At 36.2% G+C, this 24,468-nt stretch overlaps 1 protein-coding gene across 3 annotated transcripts in view; it reads left to right on the forward strand.

The window, feature by feature from the left end:
- The window catches only part of COL4A5 (collagen type IV alpha 5 chain), a gene marked incomplete at its 3' end in the record, with an annotated part of 237,781 nt that overhangs the window by 140,540 nt on the left and 72,773 nt on the right, over positions 1-24,468 (forward strand). For all 3 annotated transcript variants that reach the window (XM_079727040.1, XM_079727039.1, XM_079727041.1), the window contains exons 14-27: positions 128-181; positions 278-334; positions 620-664; positions 2,226-2,279; positions 3,846-3,887; positions 5,907-6,039; positions 12,870-13,043; positions 13,384-13,467; positions 16,427-16,519; positions 18,711-18,781; positions 19,071-19,262; positions 20,075-20,243; positions 22,234-22,326; positions 22,414-22,518. In XM_079727040.1, the coding sequence (XP_079583166.1) occupies positions 128-181; positions 278-334; positions 620-664; positions 2,226-2,279; positions 3,846-3,887; positions 5,907-6,039; positions 12,870-13,043; positions 13,384-13,467; positions 16,427-16,519; positions 18,711-18,781; positions 19,071-19,262; positions 20,075-20,243; positions 22,234-22,326; positions 22,414-22,518 (1,366 nt within the window). The remainder of the gene's footprint in view (positions 1-127; positions 182-277; positions 335-619; positions 665-2,225; positions 2,280-3,845; positions 3,888-5,906; positions 6,040-12,869; positions 13,044-13,383; positions 13,468-16,426; positions 16,520-18,710; positions 18,782-19,070; positions 19,263-20,074; positions 20,244-22,233; positions 22,327-22,413; positions 22,519-24,468) is intronic.

The following is a 24,468-nucleotide window of genomic DNA, read 5'->3' on the forward strand; positions in this document are numbered from 1 at the left end:
TGAATTTGAAACATCTTATCTTTGGTTATATTACATGAGTTTGTAGTTCAGCTTGTTAAAAGTGTTCCTAGCTAGCTCTAGTACTAACAGTATTTATATTGCTTTCCTTCTCCCTACTACTGCATAGGGACTCCCTGGTGACCAAGGGCCTCCTGGACCTCCAGGGATACGTGGTCCTCCAGTAAGTAACCTAAAATTCTTTAGCATCATTTAATGTAAATTGATATTGACACATAGTACTCCATGAACCAATGTAAAATTACTTTTGTGTGTACAGGGTCCTCCAGGTGGTGTGAAAGGTGAGAAGGGTGAGCAAGGAGAGCCTGGCAAAAGAGTAAGTGTTACGGCTATTAATACTCTTTGCAAAATATTTTAAATATGTCTGTGTGTGTGCGCATGCCGGTGCACATGCACATGTAGGTCATTTTCTTTTTTTCCTCTTAAATCCTGCTTTCATTGCCTCAAAATGTCATGACTGACATATTCATTTATTTATTATAACACTGAAGTCCAAAAAGTCTACTTAAGAGAGTCCCAGGCAGGAAAAACTTGTTATATTCTTTAACCTTATATTTCCAAATAACAAGTATATATTCTTACATTTCCTTGAATCCTATAGGGTAAACCGGGCAAAGATGGAGAGAATGGCCAACCAGGAATTCCAGTGAGTATTTAAAGTCTATCCCTTCCCTCAAAAATAAAATGGCAACATTTGTACACGTTGGTAAAGAAGCAGGATGGCAAAGAAGCTTGGGTTTGGAAGTAGTTTAAATTAATGGAAATTTAGTTTTCTTTCTTTTCTGAATGTGAATTTGAAATTTCTCTGTTTTTCAAGACAGATTTTTGTCAGATTTATTGAGATATAATTTGTATACAGTAAAATGAACCATTTTTAGTGTAGAGTTCTGTGTATTTTGCTAAACACATACAGTTGTGTAACGATCTCCATAATAAAAAATAGTTCCGTCCCCTCAAAAGTTCCCTCATGATCCTTTGTAGCTATTCCCTACCCTTCCCCAAAGCCCCTGGAAACAACTGATCTGTTCTCCATCCCTATAATGCTGCCTATTCCAGAGTGGCATATAAATGGAGTCATATTGTGTATAGCTTTTTGAATCAGAATTCTTTCATATAACATAACGCACTGTACTGTATATCAATAGTTCATTAACTTTTAATTGCTGACCAGTATGTGGTTATATGGATGTACCAAGGTTTGTTTATGCATTTACCCATTGAAGGATATTTTGGTTGTTTCTGGTTTTGGCCATCATGAATAAACTGCTAAAAACATTCACATACTATTTTTTGTGTGAATGTAAGTTTTTTCAGTAAAAGTTTTGACATATAATTCTAATTGCTACCAAAAAAAGAGGAAAATAAAATATGCAAGTCCAGGAACACTATTTCAGGCAGCCTCAGTTCCAAGAGTATCCACCATAGATGTTAAAAGAGGTTTTCCAGGACAGATGGAAAATTTGATGAAATTTGGAGACTATTCTGAAGGAAAGGGAGCATTCTTAACAAGACTGGAAGTTATAAAGTCAGATAAATTGATTTCCAGATGATTTTCCTAAACAGGCAGTCCTCAGCTTATAAACTCTAGATTCACCAATGGCTTAAACATATAAAATGGCATAAGGTGGGGTTAAATTCAGGACCTCAGTTACTGGCTTCCTTTGGAACAGTGATTTAGGCAGCCATGATGTTCAGCAATTGCCTCTGATTGTTTTTGACTGATATCCCCAGGGAAAACGCTTTTCTCTGTTTGCAGTGAGAGAACTAAAATTAGGTCAAATAAACATAGCCATGCAAGTGGGATCTTTTTGGGAACCACCAGACAGGTCAAAAATGACAATTCTCTGGGAATGGGGCTTTGAAGAAGCTTCAACCTGGTTCTTTCCCTTCCAGTTGCTGCTGTGCTGCTGGTTTTTACCTTGATTGTGAGCTGTTGGTTTTCAAGGCTACTGCGGAGCTGAGGAAGTGTGATGGGAATAGAGCCACAAACCTCTGTGTTCTCACCAAGATTCAATCTTTTATTATTTTTTTTCAAGAAACACTTCCTGGATTGCTGCAAGCCTTTGGTTAATTTCTAGAGTTCTAAAAAGGTTGACTCTGACCATTTTTGCAAGTGTCCTTGTTGCTTTCATGGAGGAGAGGATTTTTGGAGGTCCTAATTACTCCACCATTTTTGCTGATGTCACTCTGTCTTCCATGTTTTAAAGGGTTTGCCTGGTGATCCTGGTTACCCTGGTGAACCAGGAAGGGATGGAGAAAAGGTAAGAATTTTAACACTTTGAAGTGACTGGTTTTATTCCAGTTAGTACAATCCTTTTCTTGCCCAAGTTTGAGTTATAAATGAAAAAATTCTAAATAACTAGCTTTTGTATTCAAAACATACCTTCTTTATCCATCTTTTGGTGTTGCTCCCTTTTCTGTTATACCAGTTCCTCTAAATTTTCACTCACTATTCTAAATCACAGTCCATGTGATAGAAATACATGGAGAAATGTTTAACTTTAGCATTTCCATTGTTAAAAGTTGATGCCTTTGCTTTGAGCATGTATCGGCAAAACTTTTGTTCTCCAGAAAGAGGATTCAGCACTATTTTAGTCAGGTCCTCATACTAAAAAGGCTTATATAGTTGTGAATTTAGAATGTTGCCACTAAACATTTCCATTCTCTATGTAGTTATTGTCTGGAAGTCTGTGGCTAATTCTTTGTTGTTTTTTCATTTGGCTATACAGACTGACTGAAGTCATTTATTTAGCAGCCTATTTTAAAAGTGACTTTGAAAGAATGTATGAAGCACACAGTTCTCCTATTTATAGCAAATCACAAAACATCCAGTTTTCCAATCTCTCTGATCTTTAATTGCTTTCTATGAAAACCAAAACTGAAAAGCTTTGTTCTGCAGGCAAGGAGGGAAAGGTGTTACAAACTTGAATGTACCCAGAGGGCACACGTTTTAATGGTGGTTTATCTCCAAACTAGATCCAAGTTCTAGCTTGGCTTTAGAGGCACAGCTAGAATAAAGGAAGATAATAAATACTCAGAGAATAGAATTTTGTTTTTCTAGTGTAAGTAAAGTTATAGAATAGAGTATCTTCTTAAACTAAAAGGAGTTTATAGATAGATGAAAGGTTCCTATGAACAAGTCTAGAATGAGAACAGAGGTGTGAGAGAGATATTTATTCTTGGGTCTTGGCCAGTAGAGTAACAGTTGAATACTGTGTTCTTCAGCTGTTGTAGCTACTGGTTAAGGGTAAACAGTTTTGTCTGAATTTGTCTTTCATTAGATTCTAAGAGCAAAGTCACAAAAGTAATTATGATTTATTAACTGTTCCTGATGATAGTTAAGTCCATCAGCTCTAAAATATCTGTCACTGATGGAAATGACACTAAATTTATGCCGTTGACAAGTTTTTTGAAACGGAACATGGCTAAATGTAAAAAACACAAATGTAATGATTATAGCTGATTCTAGTGCTACCAGTTTGTAAATCAGCATCTTCTTTATAGAGTATTTATAGTTTGCTGGAAAATAGGAATCTTAAAATCAAAGGATGTTACAGCTAGACATACCTTAGAAGTCTGGTCTATATATAAGGCAGAGAAGTTAATTGATTTAGTCAGCATCATAGAGCTTGTAAATCTGAGACAACATCGCAGGTCTTCCTAGGCTTAGCTAAGTACTGTTTCATTACCTCATTTTGTATTTCTCTTTGAGATATTTTATTATGGATTTCTGGGTCTTTATGAAACATAGTTATCTGTTATATCTTTGAGGAAATTGATGTTTTCATGTGATTTTTACTAACCTGTTTTACAATTGTATTGAACAGGGCCAGAAAGGTGACATTGGCCCAACTGGGCCTCCTGGACTTGTAAGTTTTTTGTTTCAGTTTTTATTTATTAAATTTATTAGTGCATTTTAATTTTCATGTTTTAATTATATACTCCGTACCTTTTCCTCATAGAACACAAAATTCCAAGATCAACTTTTCCTGGCTTAAAAGTCTTTACATCCAAAACTTCAGTGATGTTGACCTCGAAGTCTTTGCATTGTTCTACCTGTATATTACTTCTCCATAATAAAGGTCCAAAATTACGGCATTAGGTTGTTTTGCCTCATGATTGCCAAATCATTTCTCAAGTAACCAGCAGGTGGTGCAAGTGTTGCTTACAAAGTTTCAAAAAAAGAAAGTGTTGGGGAACTAGGGGATTGGTCCTTTCCCCTGCAGAGCTCAGGGGAAAGATGGATTTGGTCTTAATAGGTTTTCTCAATTTGTAATTGTCTGATTCACACCTCTTTCTTCCCTGAGTGTCTGCTTTCTAGGGGCTCTTAATCAGAAATGTAGGAAACTGCTCTGTAAAAGAATAGTTGAGGGGTTTACAAATCTTCTGTCATGTTTGCATTCACCATGAAATTCTAGTCAAATATATTTTCATTCTTATTAAGAATAAAATGTCACTGTTACAGTTGACATATTGGTTTTCCTGTCATTGAAATTTGCTAAGACTCTTGACTTTAGGCTGCACTGAAGCTGCAAATGGTCAAGTGCCATAAAACCTATATGTTCAGACATTTGAATAACATTAATTATTTTTGTCCATAGTGAGTGTCAGATATTGATACTTGGTACTTTACCAAATCTAATGAGGAGGTAGTTAAAGAAGATCTTAGACAATTTTTATTCACTTTCATTTTAAAATCAGAGTTTTACTTCTCTAAGAAGCAATTTCTCTGAAAAATGAAATAAAATTTTGATGAACATCAGAAGAAATGGAAATTTTGAGAGTGCAATCCAATCCAACAGCTCACTTCCCCTTTTGAACTACTATCCCAATTCTAGGTCCCACAGATTTCAGTGTCCATTTGTCTGAATATTTCTTATATCCAAAAGAGCCAGGATAAATATTGCACTTTGCCAGTAGGTGATGATTTCTGTCTCAAACTGATAGTTTCTTAAATGTAAAGCTTACTTTATAGCTCTATGAAGTTAATTTCTTTATATTTAGATTATTTAATGTAAAATTATTTAGGTATAAGGTTCTAAGAAGATAGAAAGGGAATGATCAGCTAGTTGATTTTAATTAATAAAGCCTTCCTGGTAGAGATGTGTTTTCTTTTTTTTTTCTTTTTTCTTTTTTAAGAAGAAGAAAGAAATATGGGTTGACAAAGAGAAAGATTGGGGGAAGGCATTATAGATGTTTAGAATGGCATATTCAAAGGCAAAAGCAGGAATCTGCAAGATGCATGAACTGGTTATAATCAGACCTCACTCTCCTAAAAGGTCATTCAGGACGTGAAACAGGTGAGAGAGGTATTGGGAGTGAGAAGTAACTTGACAGAGTCCAGCATTAAAAGTGACATCAGATATAGTAAGAAGTAGTGAACAGTTTTGAATCCTTTAACAGGATAAGTAACACAGAAAAATTGGTTCTTGAGGAAGTGTGTCCAAGTAGTAGATCTGGATTAAATAGGACAAGCTCAGAGTTGCTTCTGTTAGTCCAAGTGTAAGGTAAGGATAGAAGCTGTTGCAACAAGAAAGAAGGGGACACATTGGAGAGACATTTTTAGTAAAGAATTATCAGGCTTAGGTGATTGGAATGAATCGAATGTGAATTATAAGATAAGAGACATCAAACATAATTCTAGCTCTGTAAGTCTGGGGCTCAGGAGAGTGGTAATATTAGCACTGGCATTGAACATTTTCTAATCTGTTGAAGCATAGAAGTAACATAGAATATGGCTCACAATCTTCGTAAGTAGTCTTGATGATTTTGTATCTGAACACTTTGTGACAATGATACACTGTAATCATATGTAGCTGCTAGGTTATTTGCAGAAGAACAAGTCTCTTCCTCTTTGAATTCCTTTATTTTTTTCTTTCATAATAAAGGTAATTCCTAGGCCTGGAACTGGTGTAACTGTAGGAGAAAAAGGAAACATTGGGTTACCTGGCTTGCCTGGAGAAAAAGGAGAGCGAGGATTTCCTGGAATACAGGGTCCACCTGGCCTTCCTGGACCTCCAGGTAAAAGAGACTGTGCTGTACTTAATAGCCTTGAATTTATAGTATCTTTACTAATCCAAGTATACAGCATTATCATACTAGTTCCAGGGTGAGCATGGCCGTAGAAGACAGAGGTATTTTTTAATGGACAGAAACTTCTCAACTCTTACTATAGCTTTTCTCACCAAGTTTCTTACCTGTACTTTAAAAAAAAAAAAAGAAAAATGAAAAGTTATTTGAATAGTGTCCTTTTACCCTAAAAAAATACCATTTCTACCTTTTGTTATTAATAAATTACACCAAACAGTACTGTGATCCAAAAATTAATCATTATACCTTTCATGCTGTTATGAAAGGGAACATTGTGCTAATAATGCCTAGTTATATAAGATTTACTGTATTTTTATATAGTAAATAGCACTATCCACTTAGAATTCCAGAAACATCTACCTAGAAATCCCCATGGTGATTTTGCTGTGCAGTAAAATCTTGGAGCTCAATACTGAGTTGTATATCATTCCTTTGTTGAAGATACACAGTATAGTAGAACATTTCTAATTTGGCCACAAACTGAGCAGTACCCTTGTTTAGCGTGTTTATTTGGATGTTCTGTGAAATGAGGTGATAGTAAGGATTTATGTAAAAGTTGAAAAAACATCCACAGTATCTGTCACACATACATGTATAATAAATTATGGTTACTTTCCCTTCAAAAATATTTGGCTAATGAAATAAATTGTGGGTCCCATTTTGCTCTAAGTATGCACTTTGGATTTCGAACTTCAAGGTAATGGACTAAACACATACTGTGTCTGGAAAATTGAGATAAGGAATTCTCCAAGGATGTAGCAGAAAAGTTAAAGTGTTAGCTAGTATGAAATAAAATTTAAGACGCACAAAGGATAAACCTAGAAGTCCCAAAATCCAGCATGAAGGAGTTCAAGGAGAGAATAGGGCAAGAAGCAATATTTGAAAAATTAATGGCTGAGAACGTCTATCTATTAAAAAATGATTCCCTGTGAAAAGGCTTATGAATTACAAAGCAAAAGTAAAATAATAATACAAAAATACGTAACTAGACACATTTTAGGGACATTTTAGAATTTAAGGGTAAAAAGAAATTCTTAAAAACTGTCTGAGAGCAAAGGCAGATCACCTACAAAACAGTGAGAATAAGAGGAAGATAATGGAGCACATTTTCAAAGTAATAAGGAAAAATAACTATGAATTTGAGATTCTATATTACATCAAACTATCATCCTAGTGTGAAGATGGGATGCTTAGAAAGTTTACTACCTCCAGATCTTCTCTGAAATAGTTACTGGAGGTTTTACTCCAAGAAGAAGACAATAAATTCAGGATGAAGTTGGCGGTGGGGGTGGGTAAGATACAAGAACCAGTGGTTAAGAAAGATATTGATAAAGTATTTTAAGTCTAAGTAAGTATGGATCATAAAAAATAACAGAAGTATTTTAAGTAACAATATGGAAGTATAATTGTACACATGACTAACACAGGATATGGACATACAGAGAGAATGGAGAAGTGAATGATAAGGTTTTTTGTCTTGTTAGAGGGAGAGAATATAAATATTATTAACTCTCTTAAGTTTTTCAAAAAATATAAGTTTTAGTACATAGGTTAAACATTTTAATAGTAACCACTGGAAAAGAATAGAAAGAATATACATTACTTACTTGTTGAGGAAAGAAGATGACCAAAAAGCTGGATCTATGTCACACAGATTAGGATTGGGACAAAACAGACACAGAAAAACCTGAATAAATAGAAAAAAATAAATAAAATGACAAGAAGAAGTTAAAAATAAATCAGCAACTCCAATAAATGTGAAAGGACTAAACACTGATTAGTAGACAAAAACTAAAATAAAATTGGAATAAAAATATCTGTATGCTGTGCACAGTAGACATATCTAAAGTAAAACAACATAGAAAATTTGAAAATAAAGCAATGGAAAGATATTAAGCAAATGCTACCAAAAGGAAAGCTGGTTTAGCAATTCTAATACAGTATGAAATGGAATTCAATGAAAAAAATGCATTAAAAAACAAATTTTTCACGTGGATAAATAGACAACTTATACCACACTGATATAAAGGTCACTAAACTTATGCATCTAAAAATATAGCTTTGGGCTTCCCTGGTGGCGCAGTGGTTGAGAGTCCGCCTGCCAATGCAGGGGACACGGGTTCATGCCCTGGTCTGGGAGGATCCCACATGCCGCGGAGCAGCTGGGCCCATGAGCCATGGCCGCTGAGCCTGCGCATCTGGAGCCTGTGCTCCACAACGGGAGAGGCCACAACAGTGAGAGGCCCGCGTACCGCAAAAAATAAATAAATAAATAAATAAAAATAAAGGCTCATTTCCCAATGCTTAAAAAAAAAAAAAATAAAATAAAATAAAAATATAGCTTTGAATATGTAAAATGAAAACTGATAAACTACAAGGGATAATTTGGCAACTCCCCAATATATCAAGTAAGTGAAAAACAAATAAGGATATAAATGATTTGAGCAACACAATTAAGCTGTATTTATGGGGGAGAGAGAAAAACTGTGTGCAGCAGAGAATGTACATTCTTTTCAAACACACATGAAGCATTTATAGAAATTGACTCTATTAGACCAGAAAAAATCTTTTAAAATTATATGCAGGCCATGCTCTGTGACCACAGTGAAATGAAGTCAGAAATTAACAACAAAAAGCACCAAATATTTGTATATTAAAGTGCATATTTCTAAATAACTCTAGAGGTAAAGAGAATACAGAAATGGAGATGATGAACTACTAAATGCTAAATAAACAACCTCGTATCAAAACTCATTGTACCCTTAATTTATCACAAAATTAGAGATACTGAAAATAAATGAACTAAGTTGGAAAAATAATAAGAAATAAAACAAGCACATGCCATTTGCAGCAACATGCGTGGACCTAGAGATTGTCATACTGAGTGAAATAAGTCAGACAGAGGAAGACAAATATCATATGATAGCGCTTATATGTGGAATCTAAAAAAAGGCTACCAATGAACTTATCTACAAAACAGAAATAGAGTTACAGATGTAGAAAACAAACTTATGGTTATCGGGGGCAAAGGGGGGGAGGGATAAATTGGGAGATTGGGATTGACATATACACACTACTGTATACAAAATAGATGACTAACAAGTACCTACAGTATAGCACAGGGAACACTACTCAGTACTCTGTAACGGCCTATATGGGAAAAGAATCTAAAAAAGAGTGGATATATGTATATGTATAACTGATTCACTTTGCTGTACATCTGAAACTAACACAACATTGTAAATCAACTATACTCCAATACAAATTTTAAAAAAGCACAAAAAAGCACAAACAAAATAGATGGAAAAACTTGAGAAAGGTAAAAATAAAATATGATCAAGATAAAGGGAAGAGAAGGCACAAATAAAATCAGTAAAGAAAAAATATTATTACCATAAATACAATTAAAATTTTTAAATTACAACAAAACTATAAAACTATGTCAATATATTTTAAATTCTAGGTGAAATATACGTTCCTTATGAAACAGAAAACATAAAGTAATACAATTTTCCCGAGAAAGTAGGACACCTAAGTACATCAATTACCATAGAAGATTTTGAAACGTTAATGGTCTCCATGAAAAAGCATTGGTTTTGTGGGTGGTTTTATAGAGTTTTATGGATGAAATCTACCAAGTTCTTGAGCAGGTGATTCTCATAGTTTATAAACTGTTTCAGAACATTTTTTTAAAAAGGAAATTCAGTTTAGCAGTATCAATACCAAACCACCAAGGAGATACACTGGAAATAACTATAGTTCAATATCATTTATGAATGTGGACGTAACAATCTTAAATAAAATATTATCAAATCAATCCAGAAGTATATTAAACAATATGATATTATGACCAAATAGATTTTACCCTAAGATTGCAAGGATGGTTCAACATCACTGTAATTGACCACATTGACATATTAAAAGAGAATAGGCCAATAGATGCAAAGAAAACAGTAAAATTCAATACTTATTCATTTTTAAAAGGAAAAAAAATTCTTAAACTAACATTAAGGACTTCCCTGGTGGCGCAGTGGTTAAGAATCTGCCTGCCAATGCAGGGGACATGGGTTCGAACCCTGGTCCAGGAAGATCCCACATGCCATGGAGCAGCTAAGCCCATGCATCACAAGTCCTGAGCCCACGCACCTAGAGCCTGTGCTGGGCAACAAGAGAAGCCACTACAATGAGAAGCCCATGCACCACAACGAAGAGCAGCCCCTGCTCGCCACAACTAGAGAAAGCCCACACTCAGCAACGAAGACTCAACATAGCCATACATAAACAAATAAATAAATAAATAAATTTATTTTTTAAAAAAACCTAAGATTAAAAGGGAACTGTCTTGAAGACCTAAATAGACATTTCTCCAAAGAAGACATACAGATGGCCAAGAGGCACATGAAAAGCTGCTCAACATCGCTAATTATTAGAGAAATGCAAATCAAAACTACAATGATGTATCACCTCACACCAGTTAGAATGGGCATCATCAGAAAATCTACAAACAACAAATGCTGGAGAGGGTGTGGAGAAAAGGGAACCCTCTTGCACTGTTGGTGAGAATGTAAATTGATACAACCACTATGGAGAACAGTATGGAGGTTCCTTAAAAAACTAAAAATAGAATTACCATATGACCCAGCAATCCCACTACTGGGCATATACCCAGAGAAAACCACAATTCAAAATGACACATGCACCCCAATGTTCATTGCAGCACTATTTGCAGTAGCCAGGTCATGGAAGCAACCTAAATGCCCATCGACAGATGAATGGGTAAAGAAGATGTGGTACATATATACAATGGACTATTAGACATAAAAAGGAACGAAATTGGGTCATTTGTAGAGACATGGATGGATCTAGAGACTGTCATACAGAGTGAAGTAAGTCAGAAAGAAAAATATTTCGTATATTAACACATATATGTGGAATCTAGAAAAATGGTACAGATGAACTGGCTTGCAAGGCAGAAATAGAGGCACAGATGTAGAGGACAAATGTATGGACACGAAGAGGGGAAAGTGGTGGTGGGGTGGGGTGTTGTGATGAACTGGGAGATTGGGATTGACATATATACACTACTATGTATAAAATGGATAACTAATAAGAACCTGCTGTATAAAAAAATAAAATAAAATTCAGAAAAATAAAAAAGGAACTGTCTTGGGCTTCCCTGGTGGCACAGTGGTTGAGAGTCTGCCTGCCAATGCAGGGGACACGGGTGCAAGCCCTGGTCCGGGAAGATCCCACATGCCGTGGAGCAACTAAGCCTGTGCACCACAACTACTGAGCCTGCGCTCTAGAGCCCACGAGCCACAACTACTGAAGCCCGTGCGCCTAGAGCCCGTGCTCCACAACAAGAGAAGCCACCGCAATGAGAAGCCCAGGCACCTCAGTGAAGAGTAGCCCCCGCTCGCCGCAACTAGCAAAAGCCACACACAGCAACAAAGAACCAAAGCAGCCAAAAGTAAATAAATAAAATAAATAAATTTATATAAAAAAGGGAACTGTCTTAATTTGATGGCAGAATATAAGACTTGATGTCTTATATTCTCTTGAAGCTATCTACTTCATACAGGAAGTACAGGACTGTTCAGGAAATGTCATACTTTTTGGTGAAACATCAGGAGCATTCTCATTCAAGTCAAAAATAAGATAAAGATATGGTCACCAATACTGTTTGTTCTTATACTGAAGATCCCAGCCAGCATACTAAGTCTTGAAAAAAAAGAGGTGTATGGATAAAAAACAAAAAGCAAACTAAATTTTGGTTATTCACAGGCCATGTGATAATCTACCCATAGAGCCTAAAAGAATCAAATGACAAATTACCAAAACTTAGAATGTTTGCAAGGTAGCCAAATATGAGTTGCAAACTTAAATAACTTACCTTCCTCTAAACCAGCAATAAAATAATTAAACGTACAAGAGGACAAAATACAGTTAACAAAAGTAACAGTCATAAAACTGACATTAGCAATCAGATTTACCCATGAATAAACCAAACAAAAGATGTGTAAGATCTCTTTCATAACTTTGTAAAATACTATTAAATAATATAAAATTAATAAATGGAAAGATATAATACTTAATTATTACTTGATGCAAGAACTCAATATTATATACAGGCAATTCTACCAAAATTTAATCTTTAAATTCAAATTAATCTCATTCAAATTACAATGGTTTTTAAAAAAATGAAACTGACAAGCTGACTCTGAAATTCACTTAGAAGAGTAAATTTGTAAGTGTAGTGAAGATGGTTTTAAAAAGAACAAAGATGGGTATATTTTCCTTACCAGTTTTGAAAACATTATAAAGCTGTAGTAATGAAAAAGTGTGTTAATGATGCAGGAACAGATAGTGGAACAGAAGAATGTCCAGAAACAGAGCCACGTTTACATGAGAACTTTGAGATGTCTCTTTTTTTCCTGTAAATGGCTTCCTGGTATTTCTGAGATTAAAAAAGATCATAGTGTCAAAGGAGAGTGAGTAGAGAGTTAGTTATTAGTACATTTCCAAAAGTAATAAAGCTACATTAAATTATTCTTTCTTATACTCAAAGTAGTACTTACATTATTGGAACTTTCCATCTTTTCTCTAGATGTTGATTCTCATAGAAAAAACTAAGAACATAACTGGTATTATACATTAAAGGAAGATCTTATCATTACTTAATGTCTCATTGAGACCCAAAGTAATATGTCTAAAATAAGATCATTTTGATCACTTTTAATGGGTATTTGTTTTTATCCTAGGACTTGCAGTTACAGGTCCTCCTGGGCCCCCTGGCTTTCCTGGGGAAAGGGGCCAGAAAGGTGATGAAGGTCCACCTGGAATTTCCATTCCTGGATCTCCTGGACTTGATGGACAGCCTGGGGCTCCTGGCCTTCCAGGGCCTCCTGGCCCTCCTGGCCCTCACATCCCTCCTAGTAAGCTATAGTTTTTTTCCTGTTAAGTTCTATTGTTGTTTTTGTTTTGTCTTTATTTATAAGTGAATCTAGCTGAAGGTTGGCATCATTCTTTGTATTTCTGATAGCTAAATATTCTTCCACTGCTTCTACTTTTGACTTTTGGTGATTATTTGGTATTTAGATTTGTTCTTCAAATTATCACTAATATTATATCTTCCTTTTGTTTATAGGTAGTTGTATTAATGCAGAAAAATAACTGAAAATAGATCTTTTTTCCTAGCCTATCAGACTTTCTCTTTGTTGTCTTCTGGATATTTTACAACAATTGGCTTGCTGTTCTTGTTTTATCTTATCTCAGGTGATGAGGTATGTGAAGCAGGCCCTCCTGGCCCTCCAGGATCTCCAGGTGATAGAGGACTCCAAGGAGAACAAGGAGTGAAAGGTTTGATTCCCATATTCCTTCATCCTTTGAAATCATCAGCAAAATCCCCTATATCCTCCACCCTACCTCAGCCACTCACTCCCATGGTCATACCCCAAGACCACACATTACCAGTAGTGCACACTTCCATATTTTGATTTCCCAAATCTCATTTTGTGACCACTACATCCTGTCTTTCTGGCTTACTACCTCTAATAACCTGACTCCAACATTACTTCACACTCACTGAAACCTACCAACTTTGACCGTCCCTCAACCTTTTGATGTCCTTTCTTCTCTCTTAACCCAGCTTAAATTCCATAATCAATCTCATACATAAACTCTTGACACCTTTGCCCTCCTCTCCTGCCATTGTACTCACTTCAACCAAAAGCACAGCCCTGGTAATTCCAAATTACCACCTCTTCTGAGCCTGTGCCTTCCCTCTTCAAACTTCTAACACCTCCTCTTCCATTCTCATTTTAGGATTCTGACTTTGTTTCCTCCTCCACTGACCAATTGAAGCAATAACGAGAACTTTCACAGATTGCCGCCACCACCATATTTACCCACCTATTTGCATCTTGCGCCTATATTCTACCTTCCTGCCTATTATTGTTACTGATCCTATCTAAAGCAATTCTTCTGTTTGTACAATAGATTCAGTTTCCTCTTCTTCTCCCCCAAAAATTCATTCCAGAAATTCTTGTCTCTCCCATATCATCAATTTTCCCCTTTTACTGGATCATTCCCAGCAGTATACAAATATGCTTTCTTCACCCATCTAAAAATATTTTATCATAATCCCACTTCCCCTGCCTGATACTACGCCATTCCTCTGCTTCCATTTGGAGCAAAACGCTTCAAGAATTTTCTACTCACTGTCTCTAGATAACTTTACTCTCATTTTCTCTTAAGCATACTCCTCAGGACTTCACTCCCCTCCCCCCACCACTCCATAGATGCTGCTTTTGTCAAAGTCATCAGCAGCCTGTTCACTGCCAATTCAAATATCAAGTCTCAGTCCATTATTTCCTTGATTTTTCCATTCTTTAACACTTTCTTCACTTGGTTTTCAGTATATTACATGCTCTGTTTTTCTTCCTACCTTCCTGGCATATCATATATATTAGATATAGATATAGGTATGGATATGTCTCTCTCTATATATAGATATGTCTCCTCCTATATATACTTTGTCTCTATATGTATATCTCTCTGTATGTATGTCTATCTATTACCTCCCGTGTAACTACTGTCTAAATCAAAATATAGAACTTTTCCAAGACTCTAGAAGACTCTCTTGTGCATCCTAGTCAGCACTCCCAAAGATAACCACTGTTGTATCCTCAATCAAACAGTTTGCCTAACTTTGAACTTTGTATAAATGGAATCATACAGTATGGGCTCTTTTATGTCTTGATATTATATCTGTGAGGTATATCCATGTTTTTGTTTGTAGCAGTATTTTTTCACTGCTCTTTGGTATTTCATTGAATGAATATTCCTATTCATATTCATCCATTCTAATGTTAATGGACATTTGGCCTGGGGCTATTATGAATGCTGCTATGAACATTCATATATATATATATATATATATATATATATATATATATATATATATATATATAGTAGGACATAAGCATTCATTTCTGTTGTGTAAACCTGGTAATGGAATTGCTGGGTCATAAGGTAGATGTATCTTTGATTCCATAGATATCACCAAACCATTTTACAAAGAGGATTTAGTTTCCATTTCCCTCACAACTTATTGATGCTGAGCCGCTTTTCTTATAGTCTGTACATTCTTTTTGTAAAGTACCTATCTTTTTCTATTTTAATTGGGTTGTTGGATATATGTATCACAAATATATTCTCCCATTCTGCGACTTGCTTTTTTACTCCTGTCTTTTCTTGAACAGAAGTTGTTAATTAAAAGAAGTCAAATTATTAATGTCCTCTTTTATGGTTAGTGCTATTTATGTTCTGTTTTAGAAATCTTTGCTTATCCCAAGGACCTGATGATATTCCTCTATGTTTTCTTCTAAAAGCTTTATCGTTTTTGCCTTTTACATTTCGACCTTTGATCTGCCATGGAGTCGTCCTTGATTCCCTTTTTCTTTTGCATTCTATATGTGATCCATGAGAAAACCCTATCGGCTCTACTTTCAAAAATGTCCAGAATCTAACCAATTCTCATCATGTTCATTGCTGTCACTCTGGAATGAGCTACTCTCTCTCCTAGATCACTTCAGCATTAGCCACTTATGTGGTTACCCTGTTTCGATCCTTGTACTTAGATTATATTAACATAGCAACCAAAGTCATCCTTTTAAAACTTAAGTCATATCATGTTGCTTTTCTGTTTAATTTCTTCTCCTAGATTCTCATTTCACTCACAGTAAAAGCCACAGTCTTTGTGGTGGCCTATGTGATATTTTATGATATGCCACTTGTTATAACCTGTTAACTGTCTGACCTGGTTCCCCTTCCTCACTGTACTCCCGCAATCTGTTCTCCTTGATGTTCCTTCTATATGCCAAACATGGCTACTCTTTCTACCTGGACTGCTCTACAGTCGTTATGCACGTGCCATGTCCTTTAAGTTTTTTTAATCACGTGTCATCTTCTCAATGAGGTCTTATCCTAACCACCCTATTTAAAATTGCAACCTGCCACCCACCCCTAAGCACATCCAATTTCTCTTACCCAGCCACTGGTAGAATGTAAACACTGTGAAGGTATGGATTTTGTCTGTTTTGTTTATCAATGTATTACAAACTCCTCGAACAGTGCTTGGCACATAGTAGGTGTTCAGTAAATATTTATCAAGTAAATTGATTCTAGATATAGGCTTCTCCAGCTACACTGTTAGGTAGGAGTATTATCCCTTAGTGCTAACTTCTTTAGAACCTATCTAAAGAAGATATATGTACCACTTCAAGTAAAATTTGTTTTTTATTATGGTTTTCTCTAGGTGACAAAGGTGACACCTGCTTCAACTGTATTGGAACTGGTGTTTCAGGGCCTCCAGGTGAACCTGGTTTGCCAGGTCTTCCAGGTCCCCCAGGTAAAACAATCTTCCTCAGGGCAACCTTAAAACTATTTCTTGGCTAGATATTAGTGAGCTTATAGTTTTAAATGATGCCAGTTTCTCATTTTATGGCTAGGCACTCACATCCATAAATAATTAAATATGAAATGTCACTATCTGCTATGAAATAAATTATGCTCTTGTTTCCAGTAGCTGAAGCTACCAACATTTTCTATTAAAGAATTTTGACAGTATTACTCCAGGAAAAACATCTTCCTTATTTTCCATATGGCGAGGAAAATAACTTATACAGAGTCAGACTTCTTTATTCCAGAAAACTGGGGAAAATGTTCATAATACCTGGCCCCTGAATATGGTTTTCAGTGGCCAAGATTCTAGTCATTGGGATGTATCACATGTTGTCATTAAGAAACGGTCTTCTACCAGAGTTTGGCAATCAATTGCCAATATTCCTCTTTATTTTTTTTAATTTTTAAAAATTAAAAAAAATTAAAATGTTCCTTTCTTTTTAAAAAAAAATTATTGGAGTATAGTTGATTTAAATGTTGTATTAGTTTCATGTGTTCAGCAAATTGAATCAGTTATACATTTACATATATCCAGTCTTCTTTAGATTCTTTTCCCATTATAGGCCATTACAGAGTATTGAGTAGAGTTCTCTGTGCTATACAGTAGGTCCTTATTAGTTATCTATTTTATGTATAGTAGTGTGTATATGTCAATTCCAGTCTCCCAATTTATCCCCCTCCTCCCTTACCCCCCTTGTAGCCATAAGTTTGTTTTCTTCATCTGTAACTCTGTTTCTGTTTTGTAGATAAGTTCATTTGTACCCTGTTTGTAAATTCCACATATAAGTGATATCATATGATATTTGTCTTCCTCTTTCTATATATAACTCCTCCTTCCCCATTTCCAATCAGAAACATATGTGATATACATCAGACCCACAACTCTTTTACTCAACTGCCTCTTGGGGTTTCCCAGTATTATTTTCTCTTGAAATCACATTTCATGTCTGAGTCAGTCAGGGCTGACAATAGATACCAGGTCTCTTACCTTTCTGTCTAGTGTGTATGCCAAACACACATTTGTTGTTTGGAAATAGATTTTCAGCAAGTCTTATAGCTGCTCCTAGAAGTTAATCATCTAGCCTTGTACTTCCAGTCTAGTGGTTTTCAAACTTGGGAGAGCATCAGAATTACTTGGAGGGCTTGTTAAAACCCAGATTCCTGGGTCACACCCCCCCACACACAAATTTCTGATTCAGTAGACCTGGGGTGGAGGGCCCAAGAATTAGCATTTCTAACCAGTGCCCAGATGATGCTGATGCAACTAGTCCAGGGACCCATTTTGAGAGCACTGCTTTAGCAATATTTCCTCTAGTCTTTGAGCACCAATCCTTCCTCATAAACAAAATTTTCAGGAGTGACAAACCAAAGAAAGAACTGGTAGGAATCTAGGATAATTGCTTAAGTAAGAACAAAGAAAGATACACAGACTTTGTCCTTATCTCCTTCTCACCTTGGCAATGGGGTGGTTATAAGAGCAGAGCATTTCTGTGCATAGTACTTGGTAGCTGCGAGCTCTGAGAGGCTTTGGAATTGGAAATACCTAAGGATACAATGCTGTATGTACCAGGAAATGTTAGCTTTACCTAAAAGAAAGGATGATCTCCTCACCCTCAGAGCATAGAATAGAAAAATCAAAACGTGACTTGTTAAATGGGATTGAATGGCATTCTTATTTTTTAATTAATTAATTTATTTATTTATTGGCTGTGTTGGGTCTTCATTGCTGCACGTGGGCGTTCTCTAGTTGTGGCGAGTGGGGGCTACTCTTCGTCTCAGTGCGTGGGCTTCTCATTGCGGTGGCTTCTCTTGTTGTGGAGCACGGTCTCTAGGCGTGTGGGCTTCAGTAGTTGTGGCTCGCAGGCTCTAGAGCTCAGGCTCAGCAGTTGTGGCTCACGGGCTTAGTTGCTCCACGGCATGTGGGATCTTCCCAGACCAGGGATCGAACCCGTGTCCCCTGCATTGGTGCATTGTCAGGCGGATTCTTAACCACTGCACCCCTGGGGAAGTCTGGCATTCTTATTTTAAAACTTGACTTCCTGACTTGCTGATTTTTATATGAGCTTTGTCAGGATTTCAAGCTCAAAGCTCACATTACTCTGTGTGTGTGTGTGTGTGTGTGTGTGTGTGTGTATTAGGATCTCTTGGTTTCCCTGGACAGAAGGGTGAAAAAGGACACGCTGGTGCAACCGGTCCCAAAGGATTAACAGTAAGTTTTGAGTATATCATATAACAAAAGAAGTAGAAGAAACCCATTTACACTTTGATTTTCACTTGTGGATATATATAAAAGAAATTTAGTTTTCTTATTATGATATATTTGATTCTTTCACTCTCGCTGACTCATATGTCCCACTTGACTCATAGCTTGGTACACTAAATGTTATTGGGCAGGTTGATGGGATAAACTGGAGAAAGTATTAGAAAAAAAGAAACCGAGTTTCTTTTTCTCTCTCTTCTTTTTCCCCTCTTTATTGCCCCCCCAACCACCTCCTCAGGGCATACCAGGAGCTCCAGGCGCTCCAGGCTTTCCCGGACCTAAAGGTGAACCTGGTGACATCCTCACTTTTCCAGGAATGAAGGGTGACAAAGGAGATTTGGGTTCTCCTGGAGCTCCAGGGCTTCCTGGTTTACCTGGCACCCCTGGACAGGATGGATTGCCAGGGCTTCCTGGCCCCAAAGGAGAACCTGTGAGTTGGTTTGACATTCTTGGTTTTGTCATGTCAAATTGTTAGTGATGTTTCCTAGGATAGGCCTGGTGCTGAGATGAACATGTAATCAGTGCTTAAAAGAATGTGATTATATATACTAATGGTACATTGTTATTGACTACATAGGGTTTCTTTACAGTTATTTTCTCAGTGGTTTTATTAATTCTTTCTGCTTAACCCACTGCTATATTGAGTAATATTTGCTATGACTACGTAGGCAGGAGGTTAAGATGCTTAAGGGTCACTGTGAGGTTCCCCTTTTCTTATCCCACATAGCCTTGTCTGGTTTTTTTTAGACCGGACAACAAAAGACTAATTTGGTTTTTATATAAAGTAAGCTTAGAGATTAGTGTGAGTAGATGGCCGTGTGAAATGTGCCATGGAGCCTACAGATTGAAGATAAATGAGTAGATTCTTATTTTGTGCACAACACACAGCCCAGGATATTTAGGTAGAAAGTGCTATTTTATTAAATGTTAGCTAGGCTGTAAACTTCTTGACTTCATGAACGCAGAGATTTTTGACTGTAAGCTTCATGAATGCAGAGATTTTTGCCTATTTTTATTCTTTGCTTTATCACCAGCACCTGGCACATAGTAGGAACTCAAAAATATTTGTTAAAAGAATGAATAAGTAGAGTGATCACACATACCACCCCATAATAACACACACTTATGCAGTTTTTAAGAACTATTTATGGCTGTATCATTTCTCTAGTTGTACTTAGTAATACCAACCTACAGATAGCTGTTATATCTATATGTTTCTGTATTAAATTTTTCCCTTTTCAGGGTGGAATTGCTTTTAAGGGTGAAAGAGGTCCCCCTGGGAACCCAGGTTTGCCAGGTCTCCCAGGAAATAGGGGGCCTATGGGCCCTCTTGGTTTTGGCCCTCCAGGCCCACCAGGTGAAAAAGGCATACAAGGTGTAGCAGGAAATCCAGGCCAGCCAGGAATACCAGGTGAGTTTACTATGGTTGTTTTGTTTTTAGTTTGGTGCTTAAAAGCAGAAATGTATTTATTATCTTTTGGCCATTCTTGGCTTCCTTTTATGAGAATTGTGTTTCCATCGCCATTTATATTGGGGTTTTTCAGAGCTTCTTAGCAGGGAAACATAAATGTGTGTGTGTGTGCGCGCGCGCACGCGTTTTAAGAGGGGCTTCTCTTTAAATTTTTTGACTGTATTTATTGTTACTGTTGTTGTTTTTAAGTGCATGATATATATAATGTGCATGATATATATAATGCAAAGTTTAACAAATAATTATAATGGAAACACATACATAACTACCACACACGTCAAGAAACACAACATTGCCAGCATCTTCAAAACCCCTATCCTCCTCTCTCTGTCCTTTCCGATCATAATCCCCTTCCATTTCTCCAAAGGTAAACACTGTCCTGACTTTTGCATAATTTCCTTCCATATATAGTTTTATCACCTAGATATGTATTCCTAAACTAAGTACTTTAATTATGCTTCTTTTTGAGTGTTATATTAATGGAAGCATAGGGTAAGTATTCTTTATGTTAACTTTGTGTATGGATATAGCATATTCATTTTCACTGCTGTACAGTATCCCACTGTGTGTGTGTGTATGTGTGTGTATCACCGTTGCTTTATGCATTCTATTGTTAATGGACAGTTGGGTTATTTATAGTTCAGGCCTATTATGAATAATGCTTCTATGTGCATTCTTTTATGTATATTTCTGGTGTACATGTGCATACACTGCTCTGTGACAGAGATCAGCAAACTACAACTCTGGCCCTCCACATGTTGTCATAAATGAAAATTTTATTTGAACACATCCACAGCCATTCACTATTGTTTATGCTTGCTTTTGCACTACTACTACAGAGTTGTTGTTGCTACAGAGACAAGATGGCCCACAAAGCCTAAAGTATATGCTGTCTGGTCCTTTACAGAAAAAACTTGCCAATCCCTAGGCTAGGCTATATATTTAAGATTAGCATTCTTGAGGCATAGAATAAATACATCTTCAGCTTTACTAGATAATTCCAAACTACGTCCAAAGCAGTTGTACCAGTTTATACTCCCACCAGCAGTATTAGAGGTTTCTTGTTGCTCTATATCCTCATAAGTATTTTGTATTGTTAGACTTTTTCATTTTTGCCAGTCTGTTGAGTGTGATATATCTCATGGCAGTTTTATTTTATATTTCTCTGATTATATTAATGTTTACCACCTTTACATATGTTTGTTGACTATTTGAATTTCTGTTTGTGAAATGTCTATTCAAGTGTTTTGACCATTTTTTCTTTTGGGTTGTTTCTTTTTCTTATTGATTTGGAGGAATATATACGTGTGTGTGTGTGTGTGTGTGTGTGTGTATTATTTGTATCAGTTCTTTATTAGCTATTTATTTTGCAAAATCTTAATTCACTATGGTTTGCCATTTTCACTCTCTGTATGGTGTCTTTAATGAACAGAAGTCAATTTGAATGTAGTCAAATATATCAACCTTTTCTCTCTCATGGTTAGTGCTTTTTATGTCATGTTTAAGAAATCCATCTTTGTCCTGAGCCTATTTCAAATTCTTATTTCAATTAATGAGAAGTAGTTGTACTTGGACTTTGCACACATAAAACCTTAAAGTACCACTAGTTAACCAAAAAGAAGTATTTTTCTTTTGACCTACATTTAGAAAATATTTTTATAGTTGCCTAATATTTTTATAGATGCCTAATATTTTTATAGATGCCATCTTCATGGAAACCCTTAAAACTGTCATCTACTTTTCTCTTTGAAATTTCATCCTTCTGTTTAGTATCTTCCTTGAAAATATATATAGGATTGTTTTTCTCGTACAATTTTTGTTAGTTTGAATTTTTAGAAGATTGTAAGTACTTTCTTTTTTGTTTTAATTAGTGGAGATCTTTAGTCAAGTGAACACTTCCCATTCACTATTAATTCCCACTTGTTCTTAGGTCCTAAAGGTGATCCAGGTCAGACCATAACACAGCCAGGGAAGCCTGGCTTGCCTGGTAACCCAGGCAGAGATGGTGAAGTAGGTCTTCCAGGTATGTGAGGAAATTATTTGACCATGTCTTCAACACTTGTTGGTTTCTTTCTTTGGCTACTTCCAAAAAACTGCTGTTTCTCCGTAGGTGAACCTGGACTCCCAGGCCAGCCAGGCTTACCAGGTATACCTGGTAGCAAAGGAGAACCAGGTATCCCTGGAATCGGGCTTCCTGGACCACCTGGTCCCAAAGGTACGTAGGACTGGGTAGGAGGCAAGGTAGTTTAGCTGGTTAGTATGATATTATTCTTTGATATAGCTCACACAACAGATAAAGTATATTCGTGCAACTTTTTTCCATGTGCAATAAAGAATGTAAGGGAAAAGTCACAGCATGTATGTACTATAGTTTCATTGTCTTTATGTAAAGCATTCCAGACAAGAAAATATCTAAATCCTAGATATGCAAAAATTAAATACAAGCTTTAAATATCACAGTAATTATTGTCTTTTGTGTTCAAACTGTATTTACAGGGCTCAGAAAAGTCCCTGGCACATATTAACCGCTCAATACATATTTGTTAAATGAATGGATTGTATTAAACAGAAAACAGATTTATTGCACACATATATCCAAGTAATGTTTTGTCCTAAATCATATTATCTTGATTTACTGAAATTTTTAGGGCTGTTGCTTCAGTTATGCTTTATTCTTCACAGAATTTCTTTTCTCATGAATGGCAAGAGTGTGCACTGGTCTGAGATCAGTGTTTAAACATGTCCTTTTTATAGCTGAGTACTATTCCATTGTATATATGTGCCACATCTTCTTTATCCATTCATCTGTCGATGGACATTTAGGTTGTTTCCATGTCCTGGCTATTGTAAATAGTGCTGAAATGAACATTGTGGTACATGACTCTTTTTGAATTATGGTTTTCTCAGGGTATATGCCCAGTAGTGGGATTGCTGGGTCATATGGCAGTTCTATTTTTAGTTTTTTGAGGAACCTCCATACTGTTCTCCATAGTTGCTGTATCAATTTACATTCCCACCAACAGTGCAAGAAGGTTCCCCTTTCTCCACACCCTCTCCAGCATTTATTTTTTGTAGATTTCTTGATGATGGCCATTTTGACTGGTGTGAGGTGATACCTCATTGTAGTTTTGATTTGCATTTCTCTAATGATTAGTGATGTTGAGCATCCTTTCATGTGTTTGTTGGGGATCTGAATATCTTCTTGGGAGAAATGTCTATTTAGGTCTTCTGCCCAGTTTTGGATTGGGTTGTTTGTTTTTTTTGATACTGAGCTGCATGAGCTGCTTATAAATTTTGGAGATTAATCCTTTGTCAGTTGCTTCATTTGCATACATTTTCTCCCATTCTGAGGGTTGTCTTTTCATCTTCTTTATGTTCTCCTTTGCTGTGCAAAAGCTTTTAAGTTTCATTAGGACCCATTTGTTTATTTTTGTTTTTATTTCCATTTCTCTAGGAGGTGGGTCAAAAAGGATCTTGCTGTGATTTATGTCATAGAGGGTTCTGCCTATGCTTTCCTCTAAGAGTTTTATAGTGTCTGGCCTTACCTTTAGGTCTTTAATCTATTTTGAGTTTATTTTTGTGCATGGTATTAGGGAGTGTTCTAATTTAATTCTTTTACATGTAGCTGTCCAGTTTTCCCAGCACCACTTATTGAAGAGGCTGTCTTTTCTCCGTTTTATTATCTTGCCTCCTTTATCAAAAATAAGGTGACCATATGTGCGTAGGTTTATCTCTGGGCTTTCTATTCTGTTTCATTGGTTTATATTTCTGTTTTTGTGCCAGTGCCATACTGTGTTGATTACTGTAGCTTTGTAGTATAGTCTGAAGTCCAGGAGCCTGATTCCTCCAGCTCCATTTTTCTTTCTCAAGAGCTCTTTGGCTATTCAGGGTCTTTAGTGTTTCCATACAAATTGTGAAATTTTTTGTTCTAGTTCTGTGAAAAATGCCAGTGGTAGTTTGATAGGGATTGCATTGAATCTGTAGATTGCATTAGGTAGTATAGTCATTTTCACAGTGTTGATTCTTCCAATCCAAGAGCATGGTATATCTCTCCATCTGTTTGTATCATCTTTAATTTCTTTCATCAGTGTCTTATAGTTTTCTGCATACAGGTCTTTTGTCTCCTTAGGTAGGTTTATTCCTAGGTATTTTATCCTTTTAGTTG

Source organism: Hyperoodon ampullatus (assembly GCF_949752795.1).
Source record: "Hyperoodon ampullatus genome assembly, chromosome: X".
NCBI classification, from domain to species: domain Eukaryota; kingdom Metazoa; phylum Chordata; class Mammalia; order Artiodactyla; family Ziphiidae; genus Hyperoodon; species Hyperoodon ampullatus.